This window comes from Haliotis rubra, unplaced genomic scaffold (assembly GCF_003918875.1).
Source record: "Haliotis rubra isolate DU_JTF1 unplaced genomic scaffold, ASM391887v1 Scf110, whole genome shotgun sequence".
Lineage (NCBI taxonomy): Eukaryota > Metazoa > Mollusca > Gastropoda > Lepetellida > Haliotidae > Haliotis > Haliotis rubra.
In genome coordinates, this window is record NW_025765004.1 from 435,303 (window position 1) to 458,200 (window position 22,898).

Here is a 22,898-nt window from a genome sequence, read left to right on the forward strand (position 1 = left end):
TCTGTTTTTATTTATCTATGCAATATTTATGACTGAACACCTGTACTACTTTGGACATTTTGTGAGTGTATATATATATATATATATATATATTAGTCTAATTACAGCCTACCGTGCATGGCAGTTTAGGAATTTACAGCTATGATGTATCAGAAGTAATAATCTCACACAACTGTTGTTTGGTTTCTGAATGCAATGAACAAAATAGATTATTTGAAGTGTTCAAAGGAGTGCCATGGCACCATAGCTCTCCTGGGTATGTACAACAGTATAAAATACTAAAGTTGCTGTAACATCTACCGCTACCACGTTGCCAACCACAAGCCCAAACCACTCCGCTCTTTGTTTACCGCGATGTCAATCGTCCTCCCTCCATTTGCTGCTCTGTCCCTCTTGTTTACTACCATGTCCACCGTCCTCCCTCCATCTGCTGCTCTGTCCCTCTTGTTTACCGCCATGTCCACCGTCCTCCCTCCATCTGCTGCTCTGTCCCTCTTGTTTACCGCCATGTCCACCGTCCTCCCTCCATCTGCTGCTCTGTCCCTCTTGTTTACCGCCATGTCCACCGTCCTCCCTCCATCTGCTGCTCTGTCCCTCTTGTTTACCGCCATGTCCACCGTCCCTCCTCCTCCATCTGCTGTTTACCACCTGTCCCTCTTGTTTACCGCTGCTCATGTCCACTTGTTTACCCTCCCTCCATCTGCTGCTCAGTCCCTCTTGTTTACCGCCATGTCCACCGTCCTCCCTCCATCTGCTGCTCTGTCCCTCTTGTTTACCGCCCTGTCCACCGTCCTCCCTCCATCTGCTGCTCTGTCCCTCTTGTTTACCGCCATGTCCACCGTCCTCCCTCCATCTGCTGCTCTGTCCCTCTTGTTTACCGCCATGTCCACCGCCCTCCCTCCATCTGCTGCTCTGTCCCTCTTGTTTACCGCCATGTCCACCGTCCTCCCTCCATCTGCTGCTCTGTCCCTCTCTTTTTACATGCCATGTCCACTCTGCCTCCATGTCCTCCATCTGCTGTTTTGTCCCTCTTGTTTACTGCCATGCCCACCGACCTCCCTCCATCTGCTGCTCTGTCCCTCTTGTTTAACGCCATGTCCACCGTCCTCCCTCCATCTGCTGGTCTGTCCCTCTTGTTTACTGCCATGTCCATCGTCCTGTCCCCATCTGCTGCTCTGTCCCTCTTGTTTACCGCCATGTCTGTCCCTCTTGTTTATCACACCCTGCCTCCATCCTCTTGTCCCTCTTGTTTACTGCCATGTCCATCGTCCTGTCCCCATCTGCTGCTCTGTCCCTCTTGTTTACCGCCCTGCCTCCATCTCCTGCCTCTTTGTCCCTCTTGTTTACTGCCATGTCCATCGTCCTGTCCCCTTCTCCTGTTGCTCTGTGTCTCTTGTTTACCGCCCTGTCCATCGTCCTGCCCCCATCTCCTGCTGCAGTGAACAGCCTGCTCCCTGCCACCCCAAGCTGTCTCTCTGGTAGACAGAACCTCTTCCTCACCAGTCATCCTGTAATGTGAACATGCCTGTGAGCATACCAGCCACTATCCCTGTAGTTAACATTCCTGTATAACACATCAGAATTAGAAGTGATTCAAGTCAATAAACAACAGATACTCTACCTCTGGCCTTGCTTTGATGGAGTTGGATCTATACAGGAAGTCAGACTAATACAATGCAGCAGTTCATTTTAGGGAATTCTAAATATGTAAGAAACATGTAGTTTAGATTACATCTGCTTCTTTTGGTGTCAACAATGCTTGTCTATGGTGGCGAAGAAAAGTGTAGGTAAGAGTGTCAGCCATGCTAGTCTATAAGTGTGGGGAATGAGGAGAAAGTGTACCTGCTGGGGAATGAGGAGAAAGTCGACCTGCTGGATGCCTGGTGAATGAGAAGAAAGTGTACCTGCTGGCTGCCTTGGGGAGTGAGGAGAAAGTGTACCTGCTGGGGAATGAGGAGAAAGTCTACCTGCTGCTGGGGATGTCTACCTGCTGGCTGCCTGGGGAATGAAGAGAAAGTGTACCTGCTGGCTGCTTGGGGAATGAGGAGAAAGTCTACCTGCTGGCTGCCTGGGGAATGAGGAGAATGAGCTGGGGAATGAGGGAGAAAGAGCTGGCTGCCTGGGGAATGAGAAAGTCTATCAGCTGGCTGCCTGGGGAATGAAGAGAAAGTCTACCTGCTGGCTGCCTGGGGAATGAGGAGAAAGTCTACCTGCTAGCTGCCTGGGGAATGAGGAGCTGCCTGGGGAATGAGAGGAGAAAGTCTACCTGCTGGCTGCCTGGGGAATGAGGAGAAAGTCTACCTGCTAGCTGCCTGGGGAATGAGGAGAAAGTCTATCAGCTGGCTGCCTGGGGAATGAGCAGAAAGTCTACCTGCTAGCTGCCTGGGGAATGAGGAGAAAGTCTACCTGCTGGCTGCCTGGGGAATGAGCAGAAAGTCTACCTGCTAGCTGCCTGGGGAATGAGGAGAAAGTCTACCTGCTGGCTGCCTGGTGATCAGCCCCAAATGAAGAACATGCCAACACCTGAGCAGCCTGATCTGTCACTGGTAGTTTGGAGTCTGCAAGGACAGAATGGCTCATTACAACAATTGTGTACAATTAAATTGTGTGCATTGTATCTGTCAAATAATGTTTCGTATGTTAACCTAGTCTACAGTGCACTCAAAGGTACACCTGTTGAGTTAGTCTACAGTAGACCAAGGTACACCTGTTGAGTTAGTCTACAGTAAACCAAGGTAAACCTGGTGAGTTAGTCTACAGTAGACCAAGGTACACCTGTTGAGTTAGTCTACAGTAGACCAAGGTACGCCTGTTGAGTTAGTCTACAGTAGACCAAGATACACCTGGTGAGTTAGTCTACAGTAGACCAAGGTACACCTGTTGAGTTCGTCTACAGTAGACCAAGGTACACCTGTTCAGTTAGTAGACACAACTCACGGTGAGCTGGTCTATATTTGTCTCACATTTGACTCCAGAACACACAGTTCATCACTTACCTAAGTACACTTCATGAGCTAGTCTATAGTAGCCCGACTCAGCCCTCGGCTTGTCCATAAGACACAGCTGTATGCTCCTGACAGTTTGACAGCCAAACTTTGACGACTTAAACTCTCCATATAATGAAGGTTCAATACGTTTAGCTACTGCAAGAAAGATAACATTTGATGATGGTTGTCTTCCCTCTCAACTTTCACACAGAAAAGAATATTGTCTCTATACTTCAATAATAAATAGTTATTCCATAAGTGTATATATGTTGAATAAGTCTTTGTGTTTCATACTAGTTGATTTAGGCCCTTTTGTACAGTGAAGATGGGGTCACTTGATCGTCAAACCCAAAGGTGATGATAACGACAGGGGAGGGTCTCGCTTGGAAACAGCATTAGAACGACTAATAGGTGTATAGACCCTACCCTATTACTATATAAAAGACTTTCTAAGCGAGACCCACCCCCATGATAATAACTTGACCAGCGGGCCTATTTCCCGACCACTATCATATTCCTGTGTCCGTATACACACCTGTGTCTGAATCTGTCAATATGAACACTTGTGTCTGAATCTGTCAGGATACAGTATTCCTGTGTCAGTATAAACACCTGTGTCTGTATCTGTCAGGATACAATATTCCTGTGTCAGTATACACACCTGTGTTTGAATCTGTTAGTATACAGTATTCCTGTGTCAATATACACACCTGTGTCTGTATCTGTTAAATATTCAATATTCCTGTGTCAGTATACACACCTGTGTCTGAATCTGTTAGTATACAGTATTTCTGTGTCAATATACACACCTGTGTCTGTATCTGTTAGTATACAGTATTCCTGTGTCAGTATACACACCTGTGTCTGTATCTGTTAGTATACAGTATTCCTGTGTCAATATACACACCTGTGTCTGTATCTGTCAGGATACAATATTCCTGTGTTAGTATACACACCTGTCGTGTCTGTATCTGACAGGATACAGTATTCCTGTGTCAATATACACCCCTGTGTCTGTATCTGTTAGTATACAGTATTCCTGTGTCAGTATACACACCTGTGTCTGAATCTGTTAGTATACAGTATTCCTGTGTCAGTATACACACCTGTGTCTGTATGTTAGTATACAGTATTCCTGTGTCAATATACACACCTGTGTCTGTATCTATCAGGATACAATATTCCTTTGTCAATATACACACCTGTGTCTGTATCTGTTAGTATACAGTATTCCTGTGTCAATATACACACCTGTGTCTGTATCTGTCAGTATACACACCTGTGTGTGAATCTGTCAGTATACACGCCTGTGTCTTAATCTGTCAGTATACACACCTGTGTCTGAATCTGTTAGTATACAGTATTTCTGCGTCAGTAAACACACCTGTGTCTGAATCTGTCTGTATACACACCTGTGTCTGAATCTGTTAGTATACAGTATTCCTGTGTCAATATACACACCTGTGTCTGTATCTGTCAGGATACAATATTCCTGTGTCAGTATACACACCTGTGTCTGTATCTGTTAGTATAAAGTATTCCTGTGTCAGTATACACACCTGTGTCTGTATCTGTTAGTATACACTATTCCTGTGTCAATATACACACCTGTGTCTGTATCTGTTAGTATACAGTATTCCTGTGTCAATATACACACCTGTGTCTGTATCTGTCACTATACACACCTGTGTGTGAATCTGTCAGTATACACGCCTGTGTCTTAATCTGTTAGTATACACACCTGTCGTGTCTGTATCTGACAGGATACAGTATTCCTGTGTCAATATACACCCCTGTGTCTGAATCTCTTAGTATACAGTATTCCTGTGTCAGTATACACACCTGTGTCTGAATCTGTTAGTATGCAGTATTCCTGTGTCAGTATACACACCTGTGTCTGTATCTGTTAGTATACAGTATTCCTGTGTCAATATACACACCTGTGTCTGTATCTGTCAGGATACAATATTCCTGTGTCAGTATACACACCTGTGTCTGTATCTGTTAGTATACAGTATTCCTGTGTCAATATACACACCTGTGTCTTAATCTGTTAGTATACACACCTGTGTCTGCATCTGTTAGTATACAGTATTTCTGTGTCAGTAAACACACCTGTTTGTGAATCTGTCAGTATACACACCTGTGTCTGAATCTGTTAGTATACAGTATTTCTGTGTCAGTAAACACACCTGTGTCTGAATCTGTCAGTATACACACCTGTGTCTGAATCTGTTAGTATACAGTATTTCTGTGTCAGTAAACACACCTGTGTCTGAATCTGTCAGTATACACATCTGTGTCTGAATCTGTTAGAATACAATATTCCTGTGTCAGTATACACACCTGTGTCTGAATCTGTCAGTATACACATCTGTGTCTGAATCTGTTAGTATACACACCTGTCTTAATCTGTCAGTATACACATCTGTGTCTGAATCTGGTAGAATACAGTATTTCTGCGTCAGTAAACACACCTGTGTCTGAATCTGTCAGTATACACACCTGTGTCTGAATCTGTTAGTATACAGTATTTCTGTGTCAGTATACACACCTGTGTCTGATTCTGTCAGTATACACATCTGTGTCTGAATCTGTTAGAATACAATATTCCTGTGTCAGTATACACACCTGTGTCTGAATCTGTCAGTATACACATCTGTGTCTGAATCTGTTAGTATACACACCTGTCTTAATCTGTCAGTATACACATCTGTCTGAATCTGTTGGTATACAGTATTCCTGTGTCTGTATCTGTCAATATAAACACATATGTCTTAATCTGTCAGTATACACACCTGTGTGTGAATCTGTGAGTATACACGCCTGTCTTAATCTGTCAGTATACACACCTGTTTGTCTTAATCTGTTAGTATACAGTATTTCTGTGTCAGTAAACACACCTGTGTCTGAATCTGCCAGTATACACACCTGTGTCTGAATCTGTTAGTATACACACCTGTCTTAATCTGTCAGTATACACATCTGTGTCTGAATCTGTTGGTATACAGTATTCCTGTGTCTGTATCTGTCAATATAAACACATATGTCTTAATCTGTCAGTATACACACCTGTGTGTGAATCTGTCAGTATACACGCCTGTCTTAATCTGTCAGTATACACACCTGTTTGTCTTAATCTGTTAGTATACAGTATTTCTGTGTCAGTAAACACACCTGTGTCTGAATCTGTCAGTATACACATCTGTGTCTGAATCTGTTAGTATACACACCTGTCTTAATCTGTCAGTATACACATCTGTGTCTGAATCTGTCAGTATACACATCTGTGTCTGAATCTGTGAGTATACACACCTGTCTTAATCTGTCAGTATACACACCTGTGTCTGTATCTGTTAGTAATATTTCTGTGTCAGTAAACACATGTGTCTTAATCTGTCAGTATACACACCTGTGTGTGAATCTGTCAGTATACACGCCTGTCTTAATCTGTCAGTATACACACCTGTGTGTCTTAATCTGTTAGTATACAGTATTTCTGTGTCAGTAAACACACCTGTGTCTGAATCTGTCAGTATACACATCTGTGTCTGAATCTGTTAGTATACACACCTGTCTTAATCTGTCAGTATACACATCTGTGTCTGAATCTGTTGGTATACAGTATTCTTGTGTCTGTATCTGTCAATATAAACACATGTCTTAATCTGTCAGTATACACACCTGTGTGTGAATCTGTCAGTATACACGCCTGTCTTAATCTGTCAGTATACACACCTGTGTGTCTTAATCTGTTAGTATACAGTATTTCTGTGTCAGTAAACACACCTGTGTCTGAATCTGCCAGTATACACACCTGTGTCTGCATCTGTCAGAATACAGTATTCCTGTGTCAGTATATACACATGTGTGTCTGAATCTGTCAGTATACACACCTGTGTCTGCATCTGTCAGAATACACACCTGTGTCTGAATCTGGTAGAATACAGTATTCCTGTGTCAGTATATACACATCTGTGTCTGAATCTGTCAGTATACACACCTGTGTGTCTGAATAGAATACAATCTGTGCCAGTATACACACCTACGTGTCTGATCTGCATCTGTCAGTAGCATCTGTCAGAATACACACCTGTGTGTCTGAATCTGCCAGTATACACACCTGTGTGTCTGAATCTGCCAGTATACACACCTGTCTGTCTGAATCTGTCAGTATACACACCTGTGTCTGAATCTGTCATTATACACACCTGTGTGTCTGAATCTGTCAGTATACTGACTGACTGACTGACTGAGTTTAGTTTTACGCCGCTTTTAGCAATATTCCAGCAATATCAAGGCGGGGGACACCAGAAATGGGCTTAACACATTGTGCCCATGTGGGGAATCGAACCCGGGTCTTCGGCGTGACGAGCCAACGCTTTAACCACTAGGCTACCCCACCGCCCCCTGTCAGTATACAGTATTCCTGTGTCAGTTTACATACCTGTGTCTGAATATGTCAGTATACACACCTGTGTGTCTGAATCTGCCACCCACTTTTTCCATGTTCATGATGCTGATATGAGGATTGAGTGGTCGAGAGTCTGTGGAATATATTCCTTGTTCTGCCATCTTTCCACGTACACATTCTGAAAGGACATTGACATAGTGAAGATAAGTACTCTGCAGTTTTACTTGTGAAATCTGATCTCAGCTTTACTGTGTAATACTGGCATGTGACTCAGGTAAATACACTTGATTGGATTGTACAATTAAACTGGAATCAGTCCATATTCTTGATATGCATCTAAGGAAATAAGTCTCCATAGCTCACCTGAATTATGAAGAAATACTGGTGCCTATGTTAAAAGTTCATTCGGCATATATGGAATTATCAATACAAATTTCCTGTAACATAAGTCATGTAGTTGCAGAAGAGATCTAAATTAAACATACAGAACCTCCAGTAAAGCGAGAAGGTACATGAAGGTCAGAGGTTATAGCTTAATAAAACATGAATACATGAAAATTTCATACAATTAATTATTCCACAGACCACATACTTGCTGCATATCAAGATTCAGAATGTTGTTTGCAGAAATCCCTGTGTAATGGGTAAAATTGACATTTTCACCACGGCCACTGTGGAGGTCATGTTTAAGGCCATAACCAGTGAGTGAGTAAGTTTTGTTTTACGCTGCCTTCAGCAATATTCCAGCAATAGTGGAGGCACCAGAAATGGGCTTCACACATTGTACCCATGTGGGGAATTGAACCCGGGTCTTCGGAATGGCGAGCATACACTTTAACCATTAGGCTACCCCAACGCCCCACCATAACCAGAAGTCTGCAAGCACCTTTAAGAAAGTGAGAGAGTGATTAAGGTTTTATGCTGATTTTAGCAATATTCCAGCAAATCATTATGGGGAACACCGGAAATGAGCTTCATACATTATACCTATATGGGGAAGCAAACCTGGCTTTTCAACATGATGAGTGAATGCTTTAAACACATGGCTACCCAACCACCCCAACTTAAGACTGTTTCACTGTCCTTGTAGTTATAGAGGAAAGGTTGGGATAATAATGAGATGGACAGACAACAGGACTGATGGACAACCAGATGACAGACAACACATGAAGACGTTAATCCACTTGACTTTTAGTCAGATGAGGGTTCAAATCCCGGATGAGACTCAACCCCAAAAGTACTAGACTTTGTACTTCACTAAGAAAGTGTAATCCCAAATATAAGATATGTTACATTTAACCACTTTCTAAATGCCACTGTGTAATTACAGATGAGGTAAAAGTCAACGAAAACCACCATCGATAAACTTGATTGTTTGCTATACTCATTGTTTCTGCAGGTGTGACCTTGACACGATAATGTAATCCAACATGTCCACAAAACAATATCTCACAGTATTATTACCAGCATAATACACACATACATTTTCATAATTTCATGATTTCAGTAGATACTTGATAGGGTTCAGGTCTTATCTCACCATCTATATACTTGATCTGATCCAGGTCTTCACCAGTGGGGATCTGGGCAAAAACGACTTTGTTGCCAAAAGTACCAAGTTGTGCCACTTCAAAGACTGGGAGCTCAGGCTTCTCTCCCAGGACCTGGACACATTCATCTAAGGCTTTTCGTGCTCTGTGCAAAACAAACATAAAATATTTCCTTTAATCAGTTGATACGCAGATATTTACTTCAAATCACAGATACATCAAGTCTTGTGCATACAATTCACTATCTTGTACAGAAAAATAATAATGTTTTCATTGGTAACTACAACTGTAGCAGGTACTTGTGACTGCACCAAAATTGATTGATTTAACTCCATATTTTTACCCTTTAAACCACTGGGTTAATCAACATGGTATGCCAGACGAGACGGGTTGTCTATGAGGGTAGTAAAGGCTTTCCTTTCTACTACAATAAATGAATGCTCTCAAGTCACATGAAGGATCCAGTCTCCACAAATTATCTGACCTTGCCATCTCATCTTCAGTGTCCAACTTCATGACCATCAAGGTGACATGTAGATGTCTAGCATCCACCATCACATCTCTCATCTCCGAGACGACCGAAACTACATGTTGCTGGACCCTGGTCAGTTCCTGGTGGATCTGGACACACACAATACACAGATATAACAGGACACTCAACAGAGGAAAACACTACCATCACATCTCACATCTCCGTGACGACCGAAACTATGTGTTGCTGGACCCTTCTCAGTTCATGGTGGATCTGTACAATGTATAAATACATTGACCAGTAAATGTTAACTTCTAAATCCTAACTGATCAGAGGGATACAGTACATGTACTACCGGACATTATTGGATGTTATGACATTTTTTTTTCCAAAAGATAATAGCATGATTTGTGGCATTTACCTGAATCACTGTTTGACTGCTGACAGGATAAAATCGTAATCTAAAATCGTATGATTTGACACAAGGCATTGTGACACATCCATGAAGAGGTGTGGTGTCAAAAGTCAGTTCACAAATTCAGTATTGTGTGTGTCCACCATTTGCGTTGATGCAGACTTGATATAGATGACACTAAGCAATGTGAAGAAAGCTTGAGGAATGTTGTTCCATGTCTGAACCAACGCTTGTCCCAATACAGCACACGTAAATGGCTGATTCTAGGCTTGATGTAAACATCGCTCCATTTCATCCCAAGCCTGCTCGATAAGAGCCATGGTTGTACCAGAATGTTCTCCTGTCTCAGGAAATCTGTCACAACACAAGCAACATGTGTACGGGCATTATCTGAAGATGGTGAAGTTACATCTCCATCCTCAAATGAACTGTTGCACATGAGGCCCAATGATCTCATCCCTGTATCGCAGACCTGTCAGATTGCTATTGACAATGACAAGTTGTGTCTGACCATGATATGTGATGACCCCCCATACCATAATGCCTCTGCCACCAAACTGTCGATGTTGAACAATGCACGCGTCAGCATACCTCTCACCTCACTGTCTGTACACCCTTGCCTTGCCAATCTGAGCTGTCCAGATGAAATCTCAACTCATCAGTGAACAAAACACGATCCCGATCTTGCCTCCTGTAACGTAGATGCTATCTGCACCAGGCAAGACGTGCAGGCTGTAAGGGCTGGATGTTGTGCTTCCATACAGTCCTGGAACTTATTGGACGTAAGCCAGGAAAGTTGCGAGCCGTCAAACTGACAGTCTGGAATCAGTTCCTTAAGTTAGATGGGTCAGCCAAATGTGGTTGTTTTGCTGATGTGACGCCGGTTTGAGTCAAATCTCTCGTGTTCCCATTATGTTGAAAACATCTCCATAGAGATGAGATTGTGATTTAATGGACACCAAAATGTCTGGCACTCTATTTTGGACCATTCCAATCTCCAGCATATGCACGGCGCGGAGACGCTGATTTCCTGTAAGCTGTGGCATGATGTATGCATACTTTAGGTTGAAATTAACGTGTTTTCCACAACATTCAGAGGCTAGAGATTAATCAAGCATTCTTCAATTTTTAATATCAGGTGTGTGAACTGTCAAAAAGCATGCCAAAAGGGAGTAAGTTCATTGTGCACAAAGTGCATGTGGCATCAAATTTCATGCAAAGTGCTTTACTGTACGTTTATTTTCGGTTATTTGTATAACTTTTAAAATACTTATATTTTATGCAATTTTATGTTATGCACAGTTACATTTTTCCATTAGTATAGTTTCCGGACACTGTGACAGTGTACTGGTCAGTGTTAGTGATCTGTTGATGTTTGCCTCTTAAACCCTACCAAACACAAGTCCATGCATGCATACCTGACAGTTTGCAATTTGCACATGAAAATGGCTTGTTTGACAGTTTTTCCCTTTTCAAATAACGCCATGCTGGCTAAGTGTCAGTTTTTCTTGTGTTCTTGTTGCTTCACATTGACCTCACATGTTGTTGTTTTGTTTCATTGCAATTGGAGGCATATTTCATTTATCAGTAATTATTTTCAATCATTATGTTTGAAATAGAATGCTTTTTGGAAGAGTATAATTTGGAGAAGCATGGCCTACAACCACTGTCATCTCCAAGACTGCCCCCTGAACATGAATGAACTGCAGGCAGTTTCTGGGTTTGTCAAATGTGCCATTGCAAATATTCTTTCCCCATGAATGAGACAGCAGGAGACACCGAGGATGGGCCTCGTCCTATTGTGGTGGTGGTGTGTGGTCGTGTGTGTAGAGTGCTGGTCACAAATCAGTTGAAGTTAAGCAACATTGGGCGCGAGAGAAATGGGTGACCGTGTTTGGCAGCTTGACTCCTGAGTGTTTCTAGGAGTTCAGTCCTGCCCCACAACGAAGAACATGTGATACATGTGGTCTCACCTTAAGCAAGAAAGTTTGTTCAAACTTGCCTCTGTTCATCCAGCAGAAAATGGGTACCTAGTGGGATAAGTGTTATGACTATTAACCTTCTAGCACCTCACAGGCGGTTTAATAATAATCAGATTGTAGCTCTTTGAGCGTGCCCCTCCGTGGTGTGGAATTCAGCTCATTACAAATGCCCTTATAATAAAAATAATTGTACCCCTTTTGGAACTGAGCCCTACCCTCCAACCACTGGGCCATTTAGCCTCCCTCAGTAACACAGGGAAACAGTCTTACCTCTGGGTTTGTGATCTGAAGTGCAACAAAGTAGTTTGGTCTTTGTTTCCCCTGTCTGTGCCTGACCTTAGACCCTGCCTGGCGTTGGTCTGGCAAACTCTTGCCGACACCATCTGCAGAATGGCACAAATACAGCTCCATTCAAACTTATCGAAAAGTATGAGTACTTGCCGAAACAGCAGCAGCAAGCTGGCCCCAGAAACCAGTTTCACAAAACACATGGCCAATGTATTACCAGTGTATGAAATATGGCCCGTCCAACCGCCCGAGACGGGCTAGATTTCTGACGGACGGTCTACATTTACAGCTAGCCAACCCAATGGTCTGGTAAAATAATTTAGAAAAAATGTTCCATACATCTGAGTAAGTTTCTTTGGATTGTCTGATCTGGTGAAATCCATTTTGGGCTGGTAACATTTGAAGTTACCAGCCCTGATGTCGGGCTGGGTTTTGGGCTTATTTCATACACTGGTATTACAACTACAAAACATAAGTCCCATGCCTACAGCCACAATAATAGGACAGTCATAAATGCGCTACCTGCTTAATGACCTTGACCCTCAATATAAGCTTGACTAAGATTGGCATGGGTTCTACATAAAGGTGTGATGTGGTAAACGTATAAAATGTTATGTAATATGCATGGAACACAAGGGAAGAAAGGTTAGTTGAGTTCTGGATCACTGATAAAATGTTGATTGATTAATAACACCTATCTTGCACAGTAGATTTGTCAAAAGTAAATGTTTATATATGTTGGTTTACTAAAGCAGATGCAATACATTCTTCACTTGCCTATGTTAAAACAATATACTTTTTTTGAAAGGATTAGATCAAAATTAGTTGATTGATTGAAACAGATTTCAACATTCTAAATGCTACACATATTTAACAATATCAGATTGTTACAAAAATGTCCGACATGGAACAGGTATTGTATCAGGATGTATAGGATTGTATGGGCTCGTGAATGTTATTGTATCTGGATGTATAGGATTGTATGGGCTCGTGAATGTTATTGTATCTGGATGTATAGGATTGTATGGGCTCGTGAATGTTATTGTATCTGGATGTATAGGATTGTATGGGCTCGTGAATGTTATTGTATCTGGATGTATAGGATTGTATGGGGATTGTATCTGGATGTATAGGATTGTATGGGGTGGTGAATGTTATTGTATCTGGATGTATAGGATTGTATGGGGTGGTGAATGTTATTGTATCTGGATGTATAGGATTGTATGGGGTGGTGAATGTTATTGTATCTGGATGTATAGGATTGTATGGGGTGGTGAATGTTATTGTATCTGGATGTATAGGATTGTATGGGCTCGTGAATGTTATTGTATCTGGATGTATAGGATTGTATGGGGTGGTGAATGTTATTGTATCTGGATGTATAGGATTGTATGGGCTCGTGAATGTTATTGTATCAGAATGTATAAGATTGTATGGGGTGGTGAATGTTATTGTATCAGGATGTATAAGATTGTATGGGGTGGTGAATGTTATTGTATCAGAATGTATAAGATTGTATAGGGTGGTGAATGTTATTGTATCAGAATGTATAAGATTGTATGGGGTGGTGAATGTTATTGTATCAGAATGTATAAGATTGTATGGGGTGGTGAATGTTATTGTATAAGAATGTATAAGATTGTATGGGGTGGTGAATGTTATTGTATCTGAATGTATAGGATTGTATGGGCTGGTGAATGTTATTGTATCTGGATGTCTAGGATTGTATGGGGTGGTGAATGTTATTGTATCTGGATGTATAGGATTGTATGGGCTCGTGAATGTTATTGTATCTGGATGTCTAGGATTGTATGGGGTGGTGAATGTTATTGTATCTGGATGTATAGGATTGTATGGGGTGGTGAATGTTATTGTATCTGGATGTATAGGATTGTATGGGGTGGTGAATGTTATTGTATCTGGATGTATAGGATTGTATGGGGTGGTGAATGTTATTGTATCTGGATGTATAGGATTGTATGGGGTGGTGAATGTTATTGTATCTGGATGTATAGGATTGTATGGGCTCGTGAATGTTATTGTATCTGGATGTATAGGATTGTATGGGGGTGGTGAATGTTATTGTATCTGGATGTATAGGATTGTATGGGCTCGTGAATGTTATTGTATCTGGATGTATAGGATTGTATGGGGTGGTGAATGTTATTGTATCTGGATGTATAGGATTGTATGGGCTCGTGAATGTTATTGTATCTGGATGTATAGGATTGTATGGGCTCATGAATGTTATTGTATCTGGATGTATAGGATTGTATGGGGTGGTGAATGTTATTGTATCTGGATGTCTAGGATTGTATGGGTTTGTGAATGTTATTGTATCATGATGTATAGGATTGTAGGGGGCGGTGAATGTTATTGTAACATGATGTATAGGATTTATTGGGTGGTGAATGTTATTGTATCAGGATGTATAGGATTGTATGGGTTGGTGAATGATTGTAAGATTGGGGTGGTGAATGTTATTGTATCAGAATGTATAAGATTGTATGGGGTGGTGAATGTTATTGTATCAGAATGTATAAGATTGTATGGGGTGGTGAATGTTATTGTATCATGATGTATAAGATTGTATGGGGTGGTGAATGTTATTGTATCAGGATGTATAGGATTGTATGGGGTGGTGAATGTTATTGTATAAGAATGTATAAGATTGTATGGGGTGGTGAATGTTATTGTATAAGAATGTATAAGATTGTATGGGGTGGTGAATGTTATTGTATCAGGATGTATAAGATTGTATGGGGTGGTGAATGTTATTGTATCAGGATGTATAAGATTGTATGGGGTGGTGAATGTTATTGTATCAGAATGTATAAGATTGTATGGGGTGGTGAATGTTATTGTATCAGAATGTATAAGATTGTATGGGGTGGTGAATGTTATTGTATCAGAATGTATAAGATTGTATGGGGTGGTGAATGTTATTGTATCAGAATGTATAAGATTGTATGGGGTGGTGAATGTTATTGTATAAGAATGTATAAGATTGTATGGGGTGGTGAATGTTATTGTATCAGGATGTATAAGATTGTATGGGGTGGTGAATGTTATTGTATAAGAATGTATAAGATTGTATATGGGAATGTGGTGTAAATGTTATTGTATAAGAATGTATAGGAATGTATAAGATTGTATGGGGTGGTGAATGTTATTGTATAAGAATGTCTAGGATTGTATGGGGTGGTGAATGTTATTGTATCTGGATGTATAGGATTGTATGGGGTGGTGAATGTTATTGTATCTGGATGTATAGGATTGTATGGGGTGGTGAATGTTATTGTATCTGGATGTATAGGATTGTATGGGGTGGTGAATGTTATTGTATCTGGATGTATAGGATTGTATGGGCTCGTGAATGTTATTGTATCTGGATGTATAGGATTGTATGGGGTGGTGAATGTTATTGTATCTGGATGTATAGGATTGTATGGGGTGGTGAATGTTATTGTATCTGGATGTATAAGATTGTATGGGGTGGTGAATGTTATTGTATCAGGATGTATAGGATTGTATGGGGTATCATGATGTGAATGTTATTGTATCTGGATGTATAGGATTGTATGGGCTGTCGTGAATGTTATTGTATCTGGATGTATAGGATTGTATGGGGTGGTGAATGTTATTGTATCAGAATGTATAAGATTGTATGGGGTGGTGAATGTTATTGTATCAGGATGTATAAGATTGTATGGGGTGGTGAATGTTATTGTATAAGAATGTATAAGATTGTATGGGGTGGTGAATGTTATTGTATCAGAATGTATAAGAGATTGTATGGGGTGGTAGATGAATGTTATTGTATCAGGATGTATAAGATTGTATGGGGTGGTGAATGTTATTGTATCAGAATGTATAAGATTGTATGGGGTGGTGAATGTTATTGTATCAGAATGTATAAGATTGTATGGGGTGGTGAATGTTATTGTATCAGAATGTATAAGATTGTATGGGGTGGTGAATGTTATTGTATCAGAATGTATAAGATTGTATAGGGTGGTGAATGTTATTGTATAAGATTCATGGGGTGGTGAATGTTATATTGTATCTGGATGATGTATAAGATTGTATGGGGTGGTGAATGTTATTGTATCAAGAATTGTATAAGATTGTATGGGGTGGTGAATGTTATTGTATAGGAGAATGTATATGTATGGGGTGGTGAATGTTATTGTATCAGGATGTATAGGATTGTATGGGGTGGTGAATGTTATTGTATCTGGATGTATAAGATTGTATGGGGTGGTGAATGTTATTGTATCTGGATATATAAGTTGTATGGGAGTGGTGAATGTATAGGATTGTATAAGTTGGGTGGTGTGAAATGTTATTGTATCTGGATGTATAGGATTGTATGGGGTGGTGAATGTTATTGTATCATGATGTATAGGATTGTATGGGTGTTATTGTGAAATGTTATTGTATCAGGATGTATGGATTGTATAGGATTGTAGGATTGGGGTGTGAATGTTATTTATCATTGGATGTATAGGATTGTATAGGGTGGGGAATGGTGAATGTTATTGTATCAGGATGTATAAGATTGTATAGGGTGGTGAATTGTATGAATTGTATCAGGATGGATGTATAAGATTGTATAGAATTGGTGAATGTTATTGTATCAGAATGTATAAGATTGTATAGGAATGTATAAGATGTATGTATGGGGTGGTAGATTTATTGTATAAGAATGTATAAGATTGTATGGGGTGGTGAATGTTATTGTATCAGAATGTATCAAGGATGTATAAGATTGTATGGGGTGAGTGAATGTTATTGTATCATGATGTATAAGATTGTAGAATGGGTGGTGGTGAATGTTATTGTATAAGAATGTATAAGATTGTATGGGGTGGTGAATGTTATTGTATCAAGATGTATAAGATTGTATGGGGTGGTGAATGTTATTGTATCTGGATGTATAGGATTGTATGGGGTAAGTGAATGTTATTGTATCAGGATGTATAAGATTGTATGGGGTGGTGAATGTTATTGTATCTGGATGTATAGGATTGTATGGGGTGGTGAATGTTATTGTATCTGGATGTATAGGATTGTATGGGGGGTGGTGAATGTTATTGTATCTGGATGTATAGGATTGTATGGGGTGGTGAATGTTATTGTATCTGGATGTATATAGGATTGTATGGGGTGGTGAATGTTATTGTATCTGGATGTATAGGATTGTATGGGGTGGTGAATGTTATTGTATCTGGATGTATAGGATTGTATGGGGTGGTGAATGTTATTGTATCTGGATGTATAGGATTGTATGGGGTGGTGAATGTTATTGTATCAGGATTATAAGATTGTATGGGGTGGTGAATGTTATTGTATCAGGATGTATAAGATTGTATAGGGTGGTGAATGTTATTGTATCAGGATGTATAAGATTGTATGGGGTGGTGAATGTTATTGTATCAGGATGTATAAGATTGTATGGGGTGGTGAATGTTATTGTATAAGAATGTGTAAGATTGTATGGGGTAGTGAATGTTATTGTGTAAGAATTTATAAGATTGTATGCACTGGTCTTGAGCCAAGACCACTCAGATTATAAAATTCCATATATCCCAAAAATGAGAAATGTCAAGAATACTTCATTTTAAGTCTTGTGCAGAAAAATGATCTAGTTATTAATCATCTGAACTCATGCTCTCTTCGTAGTTACAAGACCTTGACACATTCACATTATCAAGATATTGATACAGCCAGACATCAGTGTTATAGGAGTCCTACAGGGTGTTGACTGGCTAACCCGACAGAGAGTGTTTTGTTTATAGTCATGGTAAATATTCTTGCATCACCTGGTATCACAAGACCAGGCACAATTGAACCTCACCTGATCTCCGATGATACATGGTCCCAGTTCTACAGATGATAAACTTGTCCTCCTGTGTCTGCAGCTACTTGCATCAGGGATTATCAGTGGACCTACAAACTGATAACAGCTTACAAACTATGCGCTGCACACAGACATTCAACATGGAGAATCATTAGCTGTTCATGGATGGCCTGTCCTCATATTGCCTACACCTCATATTGCCTACACCACATTTTGCCTACACCTCTATCAAAACAAATTTATGGATGAGTGCACACAACACAATCACCTTAATCCCTTTAGGATAATGAACTCTTCCAATGTGAGTTTGTATACTTTGATATACAATATTTTAACACTCCATACATCATACGTGTAGCTTGACACTCAGTCTGTACCTGTAGCCAGCATGTAGGACCTGCTGACTGTCTCTCAATGAAGATACAAACTCAGCTCTGTCAAGATGGGATTACACAATGCCATATAGAAAGGGGTCAAATGTAGCATATGTTATATTTGGGTTACAGACAGACAGACAGACAGACATATTTATTTGTATATGTGGCCCTGAGGCCAATAGTACATGCGTACAATAATAACAGTGCATTAATGCGCAACCTGTAAATACGCGAGTTATAGGAACATCAATAAATCCATAAACACCCATTCACAATTTACATTTTTTCTCTCAACATAAGTATGTGGTACAACACAAGGGCTAGCTTAAACAACAAGTCAATATTTTCTGTGCGAAGTAGCATACAGAATTTTTGTCTTGACGGTTGGTTATAGAAAAAATAAGGCAAATATGTTTCTCTTATTTCTAAATATTTCGGGCATACAAGTAATACATGGTACTCATCTTCTTGCGATAAATTGCAGAATGGACATTGGATATCTATTGCATTTGAAGTTTTGGCAAATCGCGCCGCTTGGACTTTGAAGTTGTAAGCATTACATCTAAATTTAGTAAGCGTACGCTTAAGTTGTGGTGATTTAATCTTTGAAAGGTAAATTTCTGTATTAATACAATATTTATATTCTGAATAAAAGTTGACACAGGTTGATGACGTGATTTCATTATACCAGTCCTGTTGATAAATGTCTTTGCATCTATGCTTGAATAATTTGATGAAATATTGTGTATTACTTACATTTTGAGCGAGCCATACATTTCCAAAGCCATGACTAAAAAGAATAGTTCTAACGAAGGAAACCCAATTAATATCTCCGGTATCATCTAGTGTTTTAAGCATTTCATAACTACATCTTGAATATCGTTAAATTGGTTGTCTCATCAATCTTAGCCAATATGAAATAACCCGACATCGGGCGTTAATAAACAGTGGAAAACGTCCACATTCAGCTAAAATAACCTTGTTCGCAGTTCTGTAGCCAACACGCAACAAGAACTTACAGAACTTTGAATGTACCTTTTCAATATTCTTGTTTATGTTAATGCCCCATATTTCAGAGCCGCACAACAAAATTGGTTGAATTTTTCCATCAAACAGTTTAAATGATGCATGGATCGGTAATTCTTTATATTTGCATATGAATTTCTTTATGACATGTAGGGCTCGTTCAGCTTGCATAGATAATGTTTCACAGGCTCTGGAGAATATATTTCTACATGAAAATATAATACCTAAATATTTGTAATATGATACCACCTCCAATTTTTGGCCATTAAGGAACCATTTTTCACTTTTAGAGATTTTACCCCCATTTTTAAAAACCATTACTTTAGTTTACTAATATTTATCTGAAGACCCCATTTCAAACAATATTCATTTAGAGTATCTATCTCGCATTGTAACTGGACAACAGAATCGGCAAGAATCACGACATCATTTCCAAATAGCATTATTGCAAGATCTCTGATATGTTCGTTAATAAATACACCTCTCGTATCATTTAATAACATTTCCTTAACAAGTTCTTCAACATATAACAGGAAAAGTACAGGTGATAGAATACAACCTTGCCTCACTCCGGCATATGTATCAAATATATCACTCATTAGAAATTTACTGGTTCTAACAGATGCTCTCACATTGGTGTACATATTACGTAAAAGACGTTGGAGTTTGCCATGTATACCTGACTGTAGTAGTACATATAACAGTTTTGATCTATTAACGGAATCAAACGCTTTAAAATCTACTTAAAAAGACAACAAAACTTTCCCCATTTCTTCCGCAGATATTTATGGATAATACTGTTGAGAGTAAATATATGGTCCGTAGTTGAATACTCTTCTCGAAATCCCGCTTGGCACTCAGATAAAAGTTCACGAGTGGATATCCAAGCCTTAATGCGATTATCTAATATAGTGGTAAATATTTTGTTTAGTGTATTCAATAATGCAATACCTCTATAATTGTTTTGATCACCCCTTTCACCCGACTTATGCAGAGGTACAATCAATCCTACATTCCAGGAATCTGGAAAACGCCGCTGTCTAGAACTCGATTAAACAGACTATTCATAAAAGGAAGCAATAAAGAAATACATTCTTTAAAAACTTCAACTTGAATACCATCTACCCGGGTGATTTTCAAAATTTCAAACTTTTACTGCACACAATATCTCGTTATCAGTTATAACGATTACCAAGGTATTCATCAGAAGTAATACAATCCTCACAGTCATTAAAGTTGTGATTACTTATATAGCTAAGAACATGTTCCCCAAAGGAATTATCAATGCTATTCGTATCTCCAGCGAGCAGATTTTTGAAATAGTTAAACCATTCGTCAACTGATATATTTTCAGATATATTTTCCCTACAAAAACAATATTTCTTTATAGATTTCCAGAAATGTCGACAGTCTTGTTTCTTTGCAGCATCAACAATTTCGTTTAAAATGCTTTTTTCATAATCTGATTTCTTTCTATCACAAAGTGTTTTAAAATCTTTCTTTGCCCTTAGATAATGTTTACAATGCAGTGAGTTATTTGATTTTCTGAATCTATTTAGTAAAACATACTTATGTCTTTTAGCCTGCTCGCATTCACGGTCGAACCACCTGGGCTGTACACGTGTGTGCTGTGGGCGAGCACGTGAGCGTGAGTGTGCAAGTGTTCTCGTGGGTCGGTGTGTTTGTTCCCTGGGTGCATGCATGGCTCTACGGATAAAGTCATTCAACGATGTAATAGCACCTTCAACACTGTCATGTAATACATCATGAAATGTTATGCTGAATTCATTAATATTATCTGAAATGTATTGAATAAACTCACCCTTACGGCTAGGGTCCCATCGCTCTGTCTCAATGTTGTGTACCTCTGCAAGCGCATGCTCGGAGTGATTGCTGTCATGTGTCATGTCATGTGATATTTTCATATCTACTATTACAGGCAAGTGGTCCGATTCGGATTGCGCTAGAATATCAAAGTTCTCGAAATATCTATATAAACATGAGGAAACCAAACAATAATCCACAACACTGTTCCCTTGGTGTCCAATGAATGTAAATTCTCCATTTTTATCGTTCCCGTTTCTACCATTTAAAACATGTATGTTAAAATTGCGGCTTATATCAAGGAGTTTTAATCCCTCTGAATTGCGATTTTATCTTTGGATGATCTAGGAACGTTAAATGGATCACTCTCATAGTCTATATCTTCAATTGGTAAATACTCAGTGGAGTCATGTTCTATATAACACTGTTTGTCGCCAATACGGGCATTAAAATCTCCAAATAAACCAAGCGATGCATCGGGATGTTCTCGGGTTAAAGTATATAGTCTACTCTAGATTCCTGAAAGTCCTACATCAACAGAGTTCTGTGTATCAGTCACATATACGAACCCAAATATCCTGGGTTTATTGGCGAGGTCGTTCATAATGTCGCTTCTGAAAAATATACAGTCTGACCACTCGGCGTGTATACGGGTGAATCTTGATGCGATGGACTGTCTCACATACACAGCAATACCGCCACTGAATCGTCCGACAGAGTGGATGCGTTCTCGCACACATTGGTAGGAGATATACCCTGGAAACAGAGTAGCAAAATCTACTGGGTTCTTTGCCCACGTCTCCACGAAAGCGATGACATTAAATTGTTGACATAACCCTGTGAGGTTAGCCAGTTGACTTAATTTAGAATTAAGGCCATTTATGTTCCAACATAGAAATGTATTATAATTACTTTTTTCACCGTTGTTATCGTTATCATTGCCATTAATTGTTGATATTGTCATTTTCAGACTGAAGCACAGACAAAGTACAGATATATATGCCCACCACAAAATTGGAGTAGAGGAGATTGTATTAACATAGTGAAAACTGTGTAGATGATCAAAGTAAATATAAACAATAGTACAAAGTGGATTAAACAATCAAAGCAAACTCAAGGATCAGAGTGTACTATGAAAACTTATGATTTAGTCATTTGCACAAAGGCGAGATATAAAATTCAAAGTGGATTAAACCAGTAATCCTGTTTTGTAATTTATAGGCCAAATGGGGTGTAGGCGAAATGAGGGCAAACAGAACTACATAATAGTGGGAAACATACAGAAATGTCACTTGGTTGAGGAGTGTTTTTTAGTTAATCGCATTTTGATGCTTTATCATTTCTTAAAGCAGTATAAATATATATGTTCTTGAAGATTATACCACAACATTGGCCTAATGTTAGCATGCCAATACTTGCTAAGTGCAATCATAACCGCAACATTCAGTGACCCAATGTCAGCATGCTAACTGCAACATTCAGTGGCCCAATGTCAGCATGCTAACCGCAACATTCAGTGACCCAATGTCAGCATGCTAACCGCAACATTCAGTGGCCTAATGTCAGCATGCTAACTGCAACATTCAGTGGCCCAATGTCAGCATGCTAACTGCAACATTCAGTGGCCCAATGTCAGCAAGCTAACTGCAACATTCAGTGGCCCAATGTCAGCATGCTAACTGCAACATTCAGTGGCCCAA

General features: G+C 39.6%; 1 protein-coding gene and 1 long non-coding RNA gene across 5 annotated transcripts; both read right to left on the reverse strand.

Moving 5' to 3' along the window:
• Nucleotides 1-73: 73 nt before the first annotated feature.
• LOC124285949 lies at nucleotides 74-21,213 on the reverse strand. 4 transcript variants are annotated; one of them, XM_046722241.1, is made up of 11 exons: nucleotides 21,197-21,213; nucleotides 17,969-18,060; nucleotides 12,091-12,203; nucleotides 9,436-9,572; nucleotides 8,942-9,096; nucleotides 7,463-7,579; nucleotides 2,997-3,143; nucleotides 2,477-2,558; nucleotides 1,412-1,508; nucleotides 732-969; nucleotides 75-611 (listed from the first exon to the last, which is right to left on the reverse strand). In XM_046722241.1, exons 2-11 carry the CDS (start codon nucleotides 17,985-17,987, stop codon nucleotides 358-360), a joined length of 1,359 nt encoding a protein of 452 aa, XP_046578197.1. In that variant the 5' UTR covers nucleotides 17,988-18,060; nucleotides 21,197-21,213; the 3' UTR covers nucleotides 75-357. The 4 variants fall into 4 exon arrangements, with proteins under 4 accessions (XP_046578205.1, XP_046578215.1, XP_046578197.1 ...); XM_046722249.1 differs by lacking the exon at nucleotides 21,197-21,213 and having other exon boundaries at nucleotides 74-611; nucleotides 885-969; nucleotides 17,969-18,471; XM_046722259.1 differs by lacking the exons at nucleotides 732-969; nucleotides 21,197-21,213 and having other exon boundaries at nucleotides 74-400; nucleotides 1,306-1,508; nucleotides 17,969-18,477.
• Nucleotides 4,959-5,556, reverse strand: LOC124285971. Its single transcript, XR_006900921.1, has 3 exons — nucleotides 5,493-5,556; nucleotides 5,131-5,256; nucleotides 4,959-5,025 (listed from the first exon to the last, which is right to left on the reverse strand). It is a non-coding gene; the product is annotated as an uncharacterized LOC124285971 (long non-coding RNA).
• Nucleotides 21,214-22,898: the final 1,685 nt, after the last annotated feature.

Coding starts and splice junctions, on each gene's coding strand:
- LOC124285949 (XM_046722241.1), bottom strand. Junction 2,559..2,996: donor AGCTCATGAAGTGTACTTAG/GTAAGTGATGAA, acceptor CTGTCCTTGCAG/ACTCCAAACTACCAGTGACA. Junction 1,509..2,476: donor GATCACCAGGCAGCCAGCAG/GTAGACTTTCTC, acceptor TTCACATTACAG/GATGACTGGTGAGGAAGAGG.